The sequence below is a fragment of the Gymnoscopelus microlampas genome, assembly GCF_963454915.1.
Source record: "Gymnoscopelus microlampas genome assembly, chromosome: 4".
NCBI classification, from domain to species: domain Eukaryota; kingdom Metazoa; phylum Chordata; class Actinopteri; order Myctophiformes; family Myctophidae; genus Gymnoscopelus; species Gymnoscopelus microlampas.
The window spans coordinates 16,759,643-16,779,400 of record NC_139941.1 but is presented as its reverse complement, the minus strand read 5'-3'; the positions used below and the strand labels follow the sequence as shown (position 1 = coordinate 16,779,400).

Genomic DNA, 19,758 nt, shown 5'->3' with positions numbered 1-19,758 from the left:
ATGCATTTTTATCAAAATGTGAACAATTCAGTACAGCAATTAATGAAACATTTTTATATTTTCAATTATGATATGGCTAAATCATCACTCTACACACGTTTTCTCCATAGAATCGTGTGGGAGCCATCAGCCAGCTCCAGTTTGAGCTGGGAAAGGTGCTGTGTGATGTCAGCTCCTGTGACAACTTAGTCTTGGCTGGGTAAGTGTTTTACAGACGAACACCTGCATGGCATTCACACTGACATACAGTTGTATTATTTATTAGGTAACTACAATTACAATTTAAGCATTTAGCAGATGCTCTTCTCCAGAGTGACTTACAAAGTGCAAGATCCGAGTAAATTGCCTGAAAACAGTAAACAAAGGGCAGGGTAAATAGTCACATAGGTAGTGTGCAAAGAAAACTACAAAGTATCTACGAGGCAATGCAAGGCAGTTTTATTTGTATAGCACATTTCAACAACAAGGCAATTCTAATGTGCTTTACACAGAACATCAAGCAAAGGAAACACAATTATAAAAATATAGCTGCAAGCAGCGATAATACGGGGCCAGTGAGAGAGAGAGAGACAGACAGACATAGAGAGAGAGAGAGAGAGAGAGAGAGAGAGAGAGAGAGAGAGAGAGAGAGAGAGAGAGAGAGAGAGAGAGAGAGAGAGAGAGAGAGAGAGAGAGAGAGAGAGAGAGAGAGAGAGAGAGAGAGAGAGAGAGAGAGAGAGAGAGAGAGAGAGAGAGACATGGAAACTGGAGAGAGAGAGAGATAGAAACGGAATAGATTGGAGAGAGAGAGAGAGAGAGACATGGAAACGGAATAGATTGATGAGAGAGAGAGAGAGAGAGAGAGAGAGAGAGAGAGAGAGAGAGCGCCATGGAAACGGAATAGATTGAAGAGAGACATGGAAACGGAATAGATTGATGAGAGAGAGAGATGGAAACAGAATGGATTGATTGGACATCTCAACCTATTGCCATCAACAGGAATCGAACTCTCAACCTTCGGACTAATAGGCTGCAACACTACCTATAGTGCTATAGCTTTGTCCAGGCTGATGTTGTCTGTTGAAGATCATAAACTCTTGCCTTCTGTCATGAACCAAGCCAACACTAAGATCACTCGTTCACAAACCATTTACCAATAGAGAAATTGTATGTCTCCTCGCAACCGAAAACAGTGAAAGCAGCCGATCTACAAGCTCAGAAACATGTTGCTATCTGAAAAGTTTTGAGATTGTAGATCGGCTATTTTCAGAATGAAGTATGTCATACGTTGAAAAAACGTACTCTCAAATATGCATTTCAGGTTATCTTTACCATTTGCACATGTATTCATTGATACAGTCATGTTGTTTGCAATTCAACTTAAATGAAGTCTGCAAGTGAGGCTTGAACTGACGACCTTGAGATTGTGAGGCACTCTTTTAAGGGAGACGCCATTGGACCAACAGACAAGGAACTGTGAAAAAGGAGATCACACAGATCATACAGTTTCACGCAAATAGCTGAAAAATCCTGGGTTTAAGTGTTTTTCAAACTGCTCAAAATTGCGGAAAATCTAAGGGCGGAGCTTAATGCTCAAATCGATACGTGTGTTCCTCATGAGTCAAGGCACATGTGTAAGCAAGTTTCACGACTTTCGGCCAAACGAGGCATGACTTAAGCCTGTTTAAAGTCTGCATTTTCAAAAAATTGCTATAGCGCCCCCCTTTGGCCAATTGGAGTAAGATTGGTTTCAGTGATATTTGGAATGACCCTGTACATTTCTGCAAAGTTTCAAAGAAATGTGAGTCTGCATGTATGTTTTAGGCGCAGATGAATAATTTTCATAAAACTGCAATAGTTAAAATCTATTTCCTCCTGGGATTTTTGAGTAATCTGCATGAAACATTTTACACATGAACTTAGGACCTTTGCCGACAAAACAAAAGCGGCGGGTTTTCCATAAGTGAAAAAATGCAGAAGTTATGAGCCAATGGCTGTTTTTCATATAATTCAAAATGGTGGGCGATCTAAAGGTCAGAGGTCAAAAGTCAGACCACGAAAGTTGTCGGGCATGAAGAGACGCATGTGTGTATCAAAGTTTCATGGTTGTAGGTCAAACATGGCATGAGTTGTACCTGTTCAAAGTTGGCACTTTCAATTGAGTGCTATAGCGCCACCCTTTGACGAATGAGTGTGAGAATTATTTCTTGATAGTTTTTCATGTGCATCTACCATATGGCCGAGTTTCGTAAAAAGCGTATGCACGGTTAAGCCAGAATTGCCAAAAACAAGTATTTTTCAAACTGCTCAAAATTGCGGACAATCTAAGGGCGGAGCTTACTGGTCAAAGCGATACATGTGTTCCTCATGAGTCAAGGCACAAGTGTAAGCAAGTTTCACGACTTTCGGCCAAACGAGGCATGACTTATGCCTGTTTAAAGTTTGCATTTTCAAAGAATTGCTATAGCGCCCCCCTTTGGCCAATTGGAGTAAGATTGGTTTCAGTGATATTTGGAATGACCCTGTACATACATTTCTGCAAAGTTTCAAAGAAATGTGAGTCTGCATGTATGTTTTAGGTGCAGATGAATAATTTTCATAAAACTGTAATAGTTAAAATCTATCTCCTCCTGGGATTTTTGAGCAATCTGCACGAAACGTTTCACACTTGAACTTTGGACCTCTGCCTACAAAAATTTCCAACGGATTTTCCATAAGTGAAAAAATGCAGAAGTTAGGAGCCAATGACTGTTTTTCATATAATTCAAAATGGTGGGAGATCTAAAGGTCAGAGGTCAAAAGTCAGAGGGTGAAAGTTGTTCAGCATGAGGAGACGCATATGTGTATCCAAGTTTCATGGCTGTAGGTCAAACAGGGCATGAGTTGTACCTGTTCAAAGTTGCCATTTTCAATTGAGTGCTATAGCGCCACCTTTGGACGAAAGATTGTGAGAATTATTTCTTGATAGTTTTTCATGACCATCTACCATATGGCCGAGTTTCGTAAAAAGCGACTGCACGGTTCAGCCAGAACTGCGAAAAGTGGCAGAAGAAGTGACAGAATACTGCCAATAACAAAACAGGTCCAGAGCTGAGCTCTGGCCCCGTAATGACATTAGGATGCATAAAACAGAAGAAGTGAAAATGAAAAGATACAGTTACAGTGCAGAAGAGAAAAAGAAAAGTAACTCAATCAAAGGTAGCGGCAAACAGAAAGGTATTTTGTCGTGTTTTAAAATAAAAATTAGAATGGCAGCAGACCTGCAGTTTTCTGGGAGTTTGTTCCAGATACTGTATGTGGTGCATAAAAATGAATGTTTACCAGGTAAATATAAAGCCTATCATCTCTAGCATCTCTCTATACAACATGCTATTGAAATAACATTCTTCACATTTGTTGTCAAGCAAAAAGTATGTCTGTCTAAATAATTACATAATGTGAACAATTAAAAAACATAGCATAGTATGTCTAGCATCTGTCACAAAATGGGAAACATGAATTGATACCAGGAGAGAGGAGTGCTTGGGGTGAGGAAGAGTCTAAAGGGGTTACGGTAGTTTTCAGACAGTGGCGGAAAATGTGGAGTGAGTCTGTAGTCCTGACTGAGAGGGGGGGGGGGGGGGGGGGTTATCCCTCAGCTTTGAAGCCAGGAGGGAGAAGAGTCTAGGTAGGACACCTGGAGGGTTGGTCAGGGTGTCGTAGGTAAGGGAGGAACAGACTTCCTGTGTTAGCTGATCTAAGTGTGCAGGAACTTCGGGAAGGGGTGTAGGTGTGGATCATGTCTTGAAGTTAAGGGGGTGCCATGTCCTCGATTACTTTTGAGGTCATCACCAGTATCATGGACGTGTGCCCTCTTATTTTACAATCATTTTGAACTTGGCATTCAGCTAAAGGGAAAATGAAAGACTCTTATGTCGCTGCACATTAGGAATGGCCTTCAGAGAGGGCCGCTGTGCCATTTGATTATGAGCTGCTGATCTTCATTTTCTTTTTGACTATTCTAAAAAACGGATCTAAATCTATACAAACTTGCATGATTTGCTTTGCGGCTGCAAACCTTCCCTTCAATACATTTACTTACATTATACATTCCTGTGTTACTTTAGTCGATCTCCAAGCTCACAACATGTTGCATAGCGATGTGTTGTGAGCTCCAGATCAGCTATTTGAGCTATTTGGCGTACAGCAAGGTGTATATAGGGCTTAAGTGGTTAGTAGACTTCAAACCTGGCATCTATCTATATAACACACTTAGCATCGGTCTTTAAGTAAACAACACACCTAGCATCTATCTAAAGTAAGTGCACTTTTTCAATGGCAGCTGTTTAGGGAGGGAAGAGCATATTGCAAAGAAAACAAATTAAGCTCGCGGCAACAAGGACGAGACAATGATGGATAGCGAGGGCCAGCAGGAACCCAATAGACTGCTCAGAAAGTGATCTGCATGGTCTCGAGAGAGTGGTCTGATTAGATTCACCACGGCCCTGGCCAGACTCATCAGAGACAGCACTGTTCGTATCATTTAAGGTTAGCCGATCTAGGCAGTAATAGAGCCAAGGAATCTGGACGGACTGATACACCATTTCACAGCTTGTGAGCATGCAATGGTGATAATTAGTACATGTATGTACATCGAGCAACAGTTGAATATTTCCAAAATTATGCAACGCTAATCTGAGGCAACAGGAGTGTTGATGATCACAATATTAGTTATATGACTTAAGTCATGTCCTGTGAAGTCTTGTCATTAAGCCTGATTTATACTACGTTTGTGTGACTGTGTCGCCTGCCAAAAATAGCCAATCTACAAGCTCACAATGCATTCCACTTCATTATATATTTTTTTACTACTACTACTTTTTCTCCCCAATTTATTCATTATGCCAATTGATTCTTCCCCACACACATTTCTGTGTGTTGTCACTGCTTTTGTATCCTACTGGCTCACCTGCCAGTGAGGAGCCCCCAGCGGGAGGACATAGAGCCTTCTTCGTCCTACTCCTCCCGCCCAACACTCCCTGCTGACAGGTGCTGCCCCAGCCCGTAGGAGTATGTGCACTCATGCAGTGACTAATATCACCCTCCCCGCCTGGCTTCCCTCGCCCAAACACGGGCCAAGTGTTTGTGTAGACGCTCGACAAAGCCGGATGCACTGCGGTGGATTTGAACCCCCAGACTTCACGTGGTGGGCAGGTACTTTACCACTGCGCCACCTGAGCGCCTTGCATTCCGCTTCATAATCTGGTTAGAGAGCTGTTGCACACAGCAGAAGTCTTGGCTTCAGTGTCGGCATCCTCTTCATTGTTGGCGCTGACACGATACACCAATTAACAGTGTCTGTTCCTATTGTTAACTTCCTGACGAGCCCTGAGATGTCAAACACACACACACACACACACACACACACACACACACACACACACACGCACGCTCATACACACAGACGCGCTCATGCTGTGACACGGATGTGTAGAAGTGTCAACGCTGGCAGCGACAGTCTCGTGTCCCCCACTGGGACCACAATGACTGGGGTGAAGAGTGAAGAGAAGGAGGGGGTGCACGGAAAGATGTCGAGTGTGATGGAGGAAGTTGTAATGGAGTTTGTAGGAAGGGAGTTGCCACTTGTGACATTGTGAGGGCCTTGTTAGGGCCTTGGTGAAAGTGGGGGAGTGCGTAGCTCTCAAGAGGAACGAGTCGATGACAGTGTTGTTGAGTCATGTACAAGTCGAGAAGTACAGACATCCAGCTTATGTTATTCCAAACGCTGGATACAATTTTAAAAATCACACCCAGTGGGAAAGAGAGTGGTGCCTTTGAATTAGTGTAACTGGTTGCATCCTTGTGTTGAAATCAGCTGCAGCTGTTGAGGCTGTGCTCAAACGGACGGACGGACGGACGGACCCACACACACGGTCAAGTGTAGGAGTGGCTGGCACCACTCAAAAATAAACTACTGTAGAAGCAGAAATGGTAAAATAATATTTTGGTTCACAAGGTACTTTCTTGCCATTTGTAGACTTCAAGCTGAGTAAAAGTAGCCAGCGAGCATGAAAGTAGCCAATCTACAATCTGGGGGAACAGGCAGAGAGGTGGTCCCTGCCGACAGGGGTATTTAGTTTACAGATTAGGGTTTAAGTGGTTAACGGCTACATTGAAGCGTGTGTAATATGAAAGCATGTGTGCATGTGTTTCAGATACACATCAGGGGACGTGAGGCTGTGGGACACCCTCCACTGGGACTCAGGAGCCACCTACCTGAAGACCAACAGCCTGTCGGGGAGCAGCGAGCCCCGGCCGTATGTCAGCCATGTGCAGGTCAACAGCACAGTGGCCGCAGCGGCTTATGAAGATGGTGAGTGCTCAAGAATAGCAGTTGATTAACATGTACTGTTAACCCTGAGGCCGATTCTACAAATAGTTCTGTGTCAAGGACCCCCACAATGATAAGTATTTGGCCACGGACCCCCATCTCAAAATGTTTTGTTCCAGGGACCCCCAGAAGAGAAAATTTGTGTTAAAAAATATTTTTCAAAAATAGCAGATGTACAAGTTTGCAGTGCAGCACGAAGTGATGTGCTGTGAGCTTGTAGATCTGCTATATTTGAATAGCCAACACTAAAATCTAAAATGGGACAGATGCTTTCCTGGTTTTTAATGGGTTAATGTATATTGACTGACTGACAACAAAAAAAGGTTTAAACCATCTGTAAAATGATTATAAGTTACTTTACTTGTGCTCTTCTTGCCAGTATCTTGGTACTATGAACACAAATGTATGTCATACAGTGTTATCATATCTATACTGTACAGCATATTGGTCGAGGAGTTGCATTTGTGCATATTTCACATTTAGAATTTCATGAGCAACAATGTATAATCAGTGCTATGACTATTATTAGCTTACAATATGTTAACATATTCTAAGCATATTCTAGCATTATTGTATAACTTTACCTCTGTACCTTTTGCAAACTGTTAATAAAAGTATTCAACACAAATGTCCACTAACTCACTAGATGCTATTTAGGGCTCAGTTAACTGGCGTCCATATTTTGGGTATGTCATTATAAGCCAAAATGTTCATAAATAGTGAAAATGGCAAACCTACAGGCTCACAATGCATCGCATCATGATGCATAGTATGTACTGTAGGTCTTAAGTGGTCAATTCATTCAAACCCAAAGTAGGAGTGAAACCCATATTTCTAAAATGGCTATAATTTTTTTTTCGCTGTGTGGGTGTAGGCTGTGTGGACCTGTGGAGCATAGAGACTGGTGGGCAGCCCATCCACCACTACCAAAGCCCAGGAAGGATCCAGGCTCTGGCCCTCAGCCCAGACAGTCCCTCTCTGGTCTCCGCCGACGGGCCAGATGTTCGGTTGGACTGCCCTGATGATCATGGATACTGGAGGACCCTCTGCCAGGCCCATTTACCCAAGACTGTAAGTGTAGCCTGTATCCGAGTACAGTATGTCTCTTGCTATGTTCAAAGAAACTTGTAGAAATGATAGTCCATTTGGTAAATGGTGCATTTATATAGCGCCTTTATCCAAAGCGCTTTATAATGTGCATTACATTCACACATTTGATACATTTACATTCATACACCGACAGCGGAGGAAACCATGCAAGGCACCAACCTGCTCATCGGGAGCAATTAGGGATTCAGTGTCTTGCTCAAGGACACTTCGACACTAACTCTGGTGGAGCCCGGGATCAAACTAGGAACCTTCCGTTTCCCAAACGGCTCTACCTCCAGAGCCACTGCCGCCCCCCTTTTCATATATCCTGATTAAAAAGACAGGGTGTAATAACAGAGTGGCTTCATGTGGATCTCTGACTTCATGTGGCCAGTCTATGGCGCCAGTCGTCTATAACTTATCTATGACGGCATTGACGTATGACTCAATATTTGGATATGGTTTCAGTCTGATTCAAGTAAGTGAATGGTGGCATTAATACTCGTATAAAGAGGATAGCTGATGCCGTTATCCGTGCCCTATTTTGGAGAATCCAAGCCCCTCTTTCTTCCATTATTAAAAATTCAATAGTATATAACATACATTATGTGAACAAGAAATTTGGCACTGATCGATCCATTAGTTTGCAAGATTAGCTCCGGACAGATGGACGTAATTTTTGTCTCCGCCAGAGGTGGAGAGTATGTTTTCGTCTCCGTCCTTCCGTGTGTCCGCCAAGCTAACATTGGTCAAGCTTCACGTGACACGTGACAATATGTTGAAAGGCGCATGACGAAATATAAACCTATAAATAGGAGCACATTTTCTAGTTTTAATCTATTTATGTATTATATCTTCTGAAGTGAACTTTACTGATCTGGTATTTGGTCACATTAAAGTGTGTGTCCATATCATCCATAATGTATGGCAGGTTGAAAGCATTGTGCTGGTGCCAGGCAGGGGACAGCAGAGCCCACTGGCAGCCCTGGCAGCCGGGGACGGCGTTTACCTGCTGCACCCGGCAGAGGACGAGCCACGGACGCTGCACTCGGTGTACGGCCACCCGGTCACCTGCCTGGACGCCTCCAGCTCCCGCGCCGCACTGGGCTTGAAGAGCAGTGGCTGGGCCATGCATGATGGAGGAAACAAGGTAGGCTCCGGGACCTTGTACCATGTGTTGCCATGTCTGCTTATTGCAAGGGACTTGTTTTTCTAGAAGGTTGCTTGTAAATTATTGGTTGTTGCAGGTTTTTGGGCTTGTTTTAAAATGTAGTTGTTTATTTGGGCTTGTTTCCTAATTGTTTTCTTAAACCAGTGGTTCTCCAGAGTGGTCTAAATATTTTCAAATATTTTGTGGCAGGGACCCACATACCAGATTTAGCTTTTTTTCCAGATTTGATTGAAAATAGCAGATCTACAAACTTGTAGCTTGTATACTGTAGGTTTTAAAGTGCTCCTTTGGCCTACAGTCACTTCTATTGGGCTTGTTTTCATAGACCTGGTTGCTTATTTCTCTCGCAAAATCTGGCAACACTGCCTTTGTACAGTTTTCCTGAAAATGCAAACTGTCTGTTTCCTCATAATGGAATTGAGGTGCAGTATTGTTGTCTCGGGTACTACTCGTAATGTCAGTCCAATCTGAGAGATTTTCACACAAAGGACTGATGAAAAGGTTTGTGTAGGAAACATTATTGTAATATTATGGCACTCACATTCAGATATTTTGTCCGCCATTATCTTACCAATTGTGTACCACAAATTAGCCTACGTTGTATATCTGTGCTAATGGAATTGATGGAACCGTATCAACCGCCTCGTCGGTTGGCGAGGGACTTGACATGGCAGGGAAGCCAAATCACACCATTTGGAAGGTGCAAGTTATAGGCCAGTCAGCCTTGAACGCTGGCAACCAGTAATTAAATGTTCTGTTGCTTCTTTTGCAACAATAATATATCAACTAATATCTAGGAGTGCAACAGTTAATCAAACTCATTAATTTGATCGTTTATAAAAAATAATTGATTTTGGGGAGACATTTTCTTTATAATGTTTTCCTCCATTTTTTAAATGCAGTAGTATGGAAGTCCGTGAAGTCCAATAGGTCTGCAACAGACTTTCAAACTGGCGCCCCTTGTAGATCGCTATTTTTGCACAACAGTGTTGTACGAAACATAAAATAGGGCTTAAGTGGTTAATCTGACTAATCGATTTAGTTGATTATACAACATCTATTAGAATGTCTTAAAAATAAGAACAATATATCAAAAAAACACTTCTCAATTATTTGATAAATCGAAAAAGCAATCGATAGAATAATCGCTAAGGAAACAATCGATAGTTCCAGCCCTAATACACACAGTAAAATCACGAGTTTTGATCTAGTTTGGGGACTTGGTCCCCTCCTTTTTTCCCTCTTCACCAAATCTCGTAGCCGATCTACAAGCTCACCACGCGCCGCGTTGCGACGCATGATAAGTAGAAAATTGTAGATTGTAGATCGGCTATTTTCGCCTATTATGACAGGCCCAGAATAGGCCCGCAATGGTTCATGTGGTTAACTTCACTGTAACTCTCAGTGGAGTAATTCTCCTTTGTCTTATGCCCCCTAGAAATAAATATAGGACACCTGTAGGGGATACAGCAGGTCTGGAGTACAAGTAGCTTAAATAGTGCACGTCCTCCTGGGCCCTGTCTCCTATTTACTACAGCACTTAGTGTTCTTTTGATCTCCACTCTTAATTCCCAGAGCTGCTTCTGCTTGCTTCTAATAATGTTGTTGTAATGTTTCTAAGGACCGTGTGTACCTAACTGGGACTCGTGCCTTTATTTGGAAAGTACAAATACCCAGAAGACAAACTAATCAGTCAGGATTTGGGGCGAGCTGCTATTCCATTATTTCAATGCCGTCATGCTCTTCAGATCAAGGTTGCATGCTTCATCAAAGAGAGGTGCTTTTGTGACATGCCCAAAGGAAAAACAATGTCACAAAAGGCTACTTGAACCTTCAGTTGCGTCCAAAGATTATTGTTTTGCTTTTTGGGGGGGGAGAGCAGCGGGCTCCCTCAGTTATTGCCCAAGTGGTTTAGGAGTGGGGTCCTGAAGCGAGCCCTCTCCTACTGTTGTAGCCTACACGGCTAAATCTGTCTCGGAGAGTTTAAAAAATGAACCCGTGGGGGTCAAATGAACACTCCGGATCTTGCTGTGTTTCTGTGAGGGATAGGTCTTTGGCAGCGCTCCTTATGTGACATCATCCCTTGTTAGCGCAGCATGGCTCACACACAGCATTAAATCTGGACTGGACTGCCATAGCAGCACTAAAGCACCACATAGTGGACTGAGGGGAGCGTAGCACTTAGGAAGATGGATGTATTCTCTCACTACGATTATGTGGAGGTGAAAAAATCTTGTATCAGATAAAGCTACTATCTGATGAGGTGGTAAATTAATTTTCGAGTATAACATTTTCAAGACAAATTAATCATTAGCCATTTAACCTCATTCTGAAAATTGTTCTATTTTTCTTGTAGACTATTGTCTTATCGCATACCATGCGTGCGTGCGTGCGTGCGTGTGTGTGTGTAGGGGGAGGGGGATTTGTTAACCCCAGGAACTTGAGGTTGCCATGTGTAACCAACAACAGGCAATGACAAATGCCCAGGCAATAATATGTATCTCGAGTTGTATCACTGAGGTCGGCACCTTGGTACAACACCAAAGGTGATTTGAATGGCTTACACATATATTAAACTCAGAAGAGAGCATATGAAATGATTAAACAAAGGAAAAAAAATGTGGTTCTACTGTCTCCACCAGAGGACAAAAAGCCACACTGTCCTTCCTGATAGAATAGATCATGTATGACACCTGACTGTCCCTTCATCCTTTCACACCTACCTGTCCCTTTGTCCTTTCTCATGTTGAATTATTCAGCATCTGAGTTAGTCAGTTATATTTATTGATTATTGATTGTACTGTATAGGGTGTACGTGTATACTTCATTCATATTTTTTTGATGGTGTCTTTATTGCGATGTTATTCTTTTTCTGTACCTATTGTACTTCTTTGCCCTGTATCTGTAACTTTTACTGCTGTGCTGTCTCTGGCGCCTGAATTTCCCCCGCGGGGTCAATAAAGGTATCTTATCTATCTAGCCTCACTCACACGCCAAACCCGCAAGCCACCGTCTGAACTTTCTAGTTTGCATGACAAACTTGTGCCAACTTCGTGCCTAAAATTATGCCAATTCATGTTGAGCCGACTGTCTTTGCTAATTAAAATATTGAAGACGTCTAATCAGCCTTAACCAGTCTGTTGCTCTCCTGACTGCGATCTCATGCCGCAGAGCGGAACCATGGTTCGCCAACAAAATATAGCGATGCCAAATTGTCTTTTCGGCAGCGTTTAATAGGAAAACATAACACACACACACACACACACACACACACACACACACACACACACACACACACACACACACACACACACACACACACACACACACACACACACACACACACACACACACACACACACACACACACACACACACACACACCCTCAGTGAATCATCACTATTATCTGTTGCCTTTAGACTCCGGTGAACTGTGTATGAACTGAGTTGTTTCTTCTTGTTGTACTTCTGACTTGAAGGTTGAGTTTTGTTAACCACTTAAATTCTATATGCTTAGTTGACCAGGGTCAACTACAAATCTCTACACCGAAAATAGTCGATCTACAAAGTCACAATGCATCACGTGAGCTTGTAGATCAGTTATTTTCACCGAATGTTCACCTATTTTTGCCAAATGTTTACCTATAATGACATGCCCAAAATAGGGATGTCAGGGTTCATGTGGTTAATGTAATGACTGCTTTCTCACATCCTGATTTGCTTTTCTATCTGTGGCTTTTTCTTCACGCCTTGATGAGTAGAAGGCAGCACACCCCTTGCTTTATCTCTTTTGTGGTGCAGGGAATCAATCAAATCCCTCAAAGATCCAGTAACGGGTCTAATCACGGTGTGGCTTCCATGTGGATCTGGCACTTCATGTGGCCACTCTATGACGTCACCCCTCTATGACACATGCCCATATTTGGGCAAGGTTTCAACCTGATCCGAGTGCTTCCGACTGGCGTTGACTTCTGTTGTACAATTAAATCAAAATAGTTCAAACATACAGTATGTGTGTATATAAAACATACAGTATGTGGAAGAAGATGCATGGAGGTAATTCCTTGGCTTACAGGCAACATGCACAAGAAATGTGGCACTGATTGGTCCAGCAGTTAGAGAGATTAGCCCCAGACAGACAGGCTCACAGACAGACCCACTTCTAGATGGCTTTACCTGCTACATACATGCTGTGAAAAAAACTCTCTCACACTAATCACTCGTTTCAGTCACTGTCTTCATGCCTACCACACCTTTCTTTGTTTCTGTGTGCGTGTGCGTGTGTTTCTATTGGGCAAGGGATGCACCGATATCTAATTATTTTCTATCCATGTTATTGTGCACATTATTGTTCCCTCTTCTTGTCTGTTTGATGTCCAGGGTAGTAGTTGTGACGATGTCTGTCTGTCTGTCTGTCTGGCATGTATGTCTATGCCTTTTGTTAGTATTTGTGTCCACATGTGCGTGTGTCTTGTGCCACTGTCCACATTTGTGTGTGTGTATGAGTCTGTGACTGTGTGCAGACGCAGGTGCCTGTGTGCTCATATAATATGCATACTGGTGTCTGTCGTCTGTTGGGGTGTGTGTGTGTGTGTGTGTGTGTGTGTGTGTGTGTGTGTGTGTGTGTGTGTGTGTGTGTGTGTGTGTGTGTGTGTGTGTGTGTGTGTGTGTGTGTGTGTGTGTGTGTGTGTGTGTGTGTGTGTGTGTGTGTGTGTGTGTGTGTGTGTGTGCGTGCGTGCGTGCGTGCGTGCGTGCGTGCGTGCGTGTGCGCATGTGTGTGCGTGTGCGCATTCGTACAGAGCCCCTCCAGCCTCCAGATCTCATTACCAGACATTCCTTTCTTGCCAGGGGACCTGGGACCAGCTATAGTCTCCTAGGTCTTTTCTGGCCACTCAGCATTTGGCATCATTGTGTGGAAGTCAGTCCATGGACTCCATGCATTGAACCAACAGCGCACATCACTGTGTAGAAGTCAATGTGTCACATTGTGAGGTGTTGTGAGCTTGTAGATAGACTATTGTTGTTATTTTTGTACAAAAAAAAAGTCCAGCTTGAAAGTGGTGACACTTTTTGGAGGAGGTCAAAATGGTGCACATACCTGATCACTCCTTCCAGCTGTCTCAGTGGATGACACTGTGAGAAGCCATCTTCCAGATTTCACATTTATATTTATCTACTGCATCTTTATTTAACCAGATTATTTCAACAGCCCCTCAATCACAATTTATGGCGTATAGCCTTGAGGCAGAAATAAGAGCCAAGTCACAAGACACTGGGGCAGAATTAAACTCAACAGCAGTGGCAAAATGTTTTTAGTCCATGAAAATAGCATGGGAAAGAAAATGTCATCATTAAATACAAGTATAAAACATGAAGGCTACATCGCTTTGTGGCTCTCTTACTTTTTTTTTGTGAAGCCTGCTCATTCCCTGTTTCGCCACAGTGTGCTGCGTGTCTGCGTCAGCATTTGCTCAATTATCCTTAATGAGCAAGTATGGAAAAGTGTGAAGTTTGATAATATTTGGAATTTACCAATATTCCTTGAATGAAATATTATTTCATATCGATTTAAATGTCAAGTACAAAGTTCTTTTCAATCAGTTCTAATGGAGACAGATATTTTCTCAAGTTGTCCTCATGACATATCTTGGTGGGGAAGATTTACATATTTATGCACCGTAATATGACATAAAATGTAAGGTGCTGTAAAGTAACAATGTAATTCAGGGGTGCCGTGGATGAAAAAGTTATTTACAGGGGTGTCCTGAGCCAAAAAAGTTGAGAACATCTGCACTAGACCATGGGATCACAGACTGTTTAAGTTTGATTTTTTTAAAGTTTTTTTTTGGCTTTTCTGCCTTTATTGATAGTATTGTGAAGAATGACAGGAAACAGGGAGAGAGAGACAGGGAGTGAAAGGTCGTCGGTAACGGGAGGCGAACCCGCGACACGCCGTCAGGCATCAGAGCCTATGTGGTATGCGCCTGGACCACTAGGCCAGCGGGCGCCCCAGACTGTTTAAGTTTGAGATACAAAATTCAAATTTGGTGTCTCCCCGGGTCTCAAACGTAGAAAAATACATTATCAATTATCCAATTAAGCCCTATTTCAAAAGCAATGAAACTAGCGAATCTACAAGCTCACAACATGGCACATTGCTATTTTCACAATGTTTTTTATTTAGCTTTTCTGAAAATATCTTGTTTTCCAATTGATTTTTGGCAAAAATAGATAAACACTGCACTAGAGGTCAGATAGGCTGTTACTGTTGTCTTACATTAGATATCGTTAGACATGGATTTTTCAATACAGATACCGATATTTAGGACAACAGAAAGGCAGATATCAACAATTTAGTTTTTCTCTCTCAAAGACTTCGACATCCATAATTAACTTCTAGACAGGCATGTTTATTGTTGAACCTAATTTACATTTCATGCAATAGTTATGCATAACAAATGTTGAATTACACTGGATGATTAACATGTTTATCAACAGTGTGCATAATTGTCTGTTTAAAAGCAAACAAAACCTTTTTGAAAACAAATTTGAAAATAATCTGTGAAAAAAGAAAGAAAGAAAATGGCTTTATGGATGTCCTTAGCTGCTGATACCGATATGGTATTTCAGCTTGATATTGGTCAGTCTGATATATTTGACTACCTCTAGAACGTACTTGTCTGGCAGACAACAGGAATTGGCGAAGCACAATGAAATAAGAAACAAAACCGTGAATTGTGCCCTTGTGAGCACAACAATAATAATTGGGCCACGCCCAATCTGTCCAAATAAACAACACATACGTTGTTAAAGTTAACATGGTCGGATGAAACCTCCATTAAGTTAGCTTTATACGAGGACCTTGCCAGGGTTCCAGTGAGCGCATTAACCTAACGACTCCTCAACGGCCAAACTCATTATTATTTTTCTCCCAAAACATGCTGATGCACATCTAAAATGTCCCCAACAACATTAGCGCAAAATGGCCGCCCTGCCTCCCCGGTGACCATTTCTTCAACTTAATGGTCGGTTCGAGCTCTTCAATTATGTAAAAAACCTTCCCAAAAATGTAATGATTCATTGAGAACAGCAGGCACAGCCTAATTTCTCTACCCCCCTTTCACAACGCGCGCGCACACACACACACACACACACACACACACACACACACACACACACACACACACACACACACACACACACACACACACACACACACACACACACACACACACACACACACACACACACACACACACACACACACACACACACACACACACACACACACACACACACACACACACCAAATCCTATCAAGCTGTCATTTCAAAGTCCAGTTTGTGGTTTTGGTCCCAGGGGTTCAGGAACAATTAAGGCTGTTCCTCTTGGCTCAAACAGGGCTGGCACCTTCTCAACCCTTACATCATGCCTCCGTCTCCTCTCTCTCTTTCTCTCTCTTACTATCTTTCACTGCTACCTTTTCCTATCCTTCTCCCTCCGTCGCTTCATTTTCGTTATCCTTTTAATTATGCAAAGACCATCTTGCCTGGCGGTCGTCTTGTTTGCTCTGCGTTATTTGGACATGGAAGCAGCAGCTACTAATTGACCAATTATGCCAGCGCCAGATTACATCATGGCAACTTGTTTAAAGAAAGTTAGCGGTTGCCATCGAGCCGGAGGCAACGATGTGCATCTCCCTCTGTAATTGAAGTGCTCTGATCGATTCCACTTCTCTTTGTTCCCCTCATCTCCAGTGCTCAAATGTGGCCGTGAGTGTAATTAAATGACACTGTATCGCTGCGGTTAACCTTATCTGCATCTGTCTTTTTGTCCAGTTTATCTATATTAGAATATTGATGTAGTTTGATAAGTAGTTTGAGCTTCTATGGCATTTAATTGATACACTTTTCCTTCCGGCTTACGACAGGATTCATTCAGAGTCTTGCTCGTGGACACTTGATACACTGACAGCACTCGCAGTTGTCGATGGCTGTTAATCAGAGTTGATGTTCTCTGTTCTGAAGGCACTACAAGGCTCTCCTGTTTTTGCATTTAAAAGGATATTTGCCAGCCCACTGGTGCCACTTAGGCACCAGTGGGGCTGCAAGTATAGTTTTAGTGGAAGTCTTTTTGTTGTTGCGAATTATGTTTATATCTTTTTTTCAATAAACATACAAGACACGATCACAAAAACTAAACAAGAAGACAGCTCAGACACAACATGACAAATTGAAAGAGCAGAATGTACAAAAATGCAGACATGCAAACTTTTCAGCTACAATAGACGTTTTGAATCCAAATAGGGCAATTGTGTGACCCGAGAAAAAACGACAGGTTGTCACCTTTTTCACCTCGGGGATGTTTGCATGCCTGAACATGAAAATAAAGAGTAAGAAGGAAAGAAAAGTAAGAAAATCCTTCTTGACCATCGGTAGCTTTTAGAAGAAAGAAAAAACATGTGATGTATAAAAGAAAATATATACAGGTATGTTTGTAAACAGACCAGTTATCAAGAGCACCAAAACAATTGGAACATTAAAAAGCTGGTATACAGACAGGCTAGACTTAGTAAGGAAATCCCTTATTATAGTGGAAGACAATGTAGTACAATACAGTCCAAATATGGATCCCAGATTTTGTAGAAAGTGTCCAACTTGGAATGCAACAAGCATGTAATGTATTCACCATGGATGCACTACATTATAAATGTCATGCCATGACCTTTTTGTTGGAGCTATGTCCTTGATCCAAAACAAAAGAATATATTTTCTGGCAGCAAACGTCAATAAATTAAACAACCTTTTGTGTTTGATATGTACAATATGCCTGTCCGACTCAAGCAAAGGCACCAAGCAAAAGGCACATGGGATTTTACTCAATAGGAACTCCAGAGATAACAGAAAGTTAATCTGCAATGCCAGACCAATAGCTCAGGAGCTTCACACAGGACCAAAGGCAATGAATGTAATCGCCAATTTCTGTCTGGGGACATGGCATCCATTTCGTTTTTTAAGATGAATCGAATAATCAAGAAGCATGTTTTTATTCTTTTTTAAATACATTTTTATGCATCAACGAATCATGTGAAACATTTCAAATACAAATTTTTATTATCGACTAAACAGATTAGTCTGATTAACCACGGTGATTAATGGCGTGTCGTGCAAAAATAGTGGAAATAGCCCATCTAATAGCAATTTTTGCTACTTCTATTTAAAAAATAAAAATGAATAAAATAACTTTATTTGTCCTGTAATTACAGTGATGGTATAGCATTTGCACGTCAATACATTATTGTCTTATGTCCTATGTGGGTGTTTCACATAAAATGTAAGTACCGTACGTCATTATGTATGCCCTGAATAAACAAAACAGTTTTTTATATCTTTATTATTTAATTTAAATCTACAATCTTAGTTTTAGTTTAATCCTCTTTTGCGCACCTACACTGATGCACTGATCTATAGAATGAGAAGTTATGTGGATAGCCTGGGCTATCCACATAACTTGTTGATCAGAGCTTCTGGCCCGAGGCTTTCAGAGCACTAACTCCGTACAAAGGATGTTAGTGGCTGCCAGAGGAGATCATGGGGACGGCGGGATTTGAGAGGAAGGGAAAGAAAATGATGTGATCAGTCTAGCAACCCAGACAGATAACATGTTAGGGATTCTCCAAGGGCTTTTAACATAGTGTGCACACAGACACATACACACTTCTAATGGGCATCTAGGGAAATTCGTAATAGCTTGAATTATTCAGTAGTACTACCATGCTGGATTTAAAAGTAGGAGAGAGAGAGAACGAGAGCGCGTGTGTGTGTGTCTGTGTGGAGTATCAACATGCTCTCTCGCCTATCTGTGTGCATGTATAACTTAATGTATCCTGTGTGTGTGTCAGATTCAGGTCTACAGCCTTGAGACAGGACAGTCTGTGGCATGTGTGGGCAACTCACCGGGAGACTTCACCTGCCTCAACCTGAGAGACGACCCACCTCACCTGCTGACCTGCGGCAACAAAGACAGGAGGTAGGAGGTCCACACACACACACACACACACACACACACACACACACACACACACACAGCTCACTGGCTACAAACAATAATGCCGAAACGTGTGCACACACCCACATGTACACCCCCAGACACAAAAGACCACAGACGCGAGGACAAACACCACCCCCTGTGTGCGTCTCTGTAAACTAATCCGCCAGGCAGAGAGACGACAGTCCAGGTTTGTGCCAGCGGCTCCATCGTATGGCAACGTAGCCAGCAGCTATAGTTGGCAACAGATGTGACTAACTAACCTCCTCAACAGACGGCAACTGCACCTGATGAAAGGAGGCTGGGGAGAACGGTTCTACTTCAGAGCCCCGACCCATGCCAGATCTTTGGGTGCAATGCCGATCCTGATTTTCGAGTCCTTAGACCACCGATTACCGATGTTTTGACTGATACTTTGTCCATTCAATTTGGAAAACTTAAATAATTGCAGACATCGAAAAATAATAAAATAATGAATAATGATAGCTCGGTCTAGCCGATATATCGGTCTGGCTCCTATACTTTATAGCACAGAACAGGTGCTTAGAGAGAATGTGAGAAAACAATGCACTGTTCAATCTGTTTGTTCTTCACACCTCTGTCTGTCTGTCTGTCTATCTGTCTGTCGGTGTGTCTCGCTCTCTCTCTCTCTCTGTCTCTCTGGCGCGAGCTGGCTCACCTTGAAAGACAAAGCCTCAGAATGCCTGCTGAAAGGGGACAGGAATAATGGCAAGCCAGGCATCGCATGCTCTGTTGGCCAGTGTCGCTTGAGTAATGTGTGTGTAAGTGTGTGTGCATGCTTGACCACTGGATTCAACTGAGCCCACTAGCTTATGCCTCCCGCTGTCTACCAGACAAATGCCCCTCGGTGATGGAACACACATACACACACACATATACACACACACACACACACACACACACACACACACACACACACACACATACAATTAGACTCATGCGCACACACTCCACAGGCGGTTTTGCACGTGCGCAGTCTGCGCGCGCACACACACACACACACACACACACACACACACACACACACACACACACACACACACACACACACACACACACACACACACACACACACACACAC

At 42.5% G+C, this 19,758-nt stretch overlaps 1 protein-coding gene across 1 annotated transcript in view; it reads left to right on the top strand.

Moving 5' to 3' along the window:
- Positions 1 to 19,758, top strand: part of fbxw8 (F-box and WD repeat domain containing 8) — a 31,512-nt gene that overhangs the window by 2,638 nt on the left and 9,116 nt on the right. Inside the window, exons 4-8 of the mRNA XM_084053924.1 lie at positions 111 to 199; positions 6,174 to 6,331; positions 7,224 to 7,420; positions 8,370 to 8,588; positions 18,511 to 18,638. Coding sequence (XP_083910050.1) covers positions 111 to 199; positions 6,174 to 6,331; positions 7,224 to 7,420; positions 8,370 to 8,588; positions 18,511 to 18,638 — 791 coding nt within the window. The remainder of the gene's footprint in view (positions 1 to 110; positions 200 to 6,173; positions 6,332 to 7,223; positions 7,421 to 8,369; positions 8,589 to 18,510; positions 18,639 to 19,758) is intronic.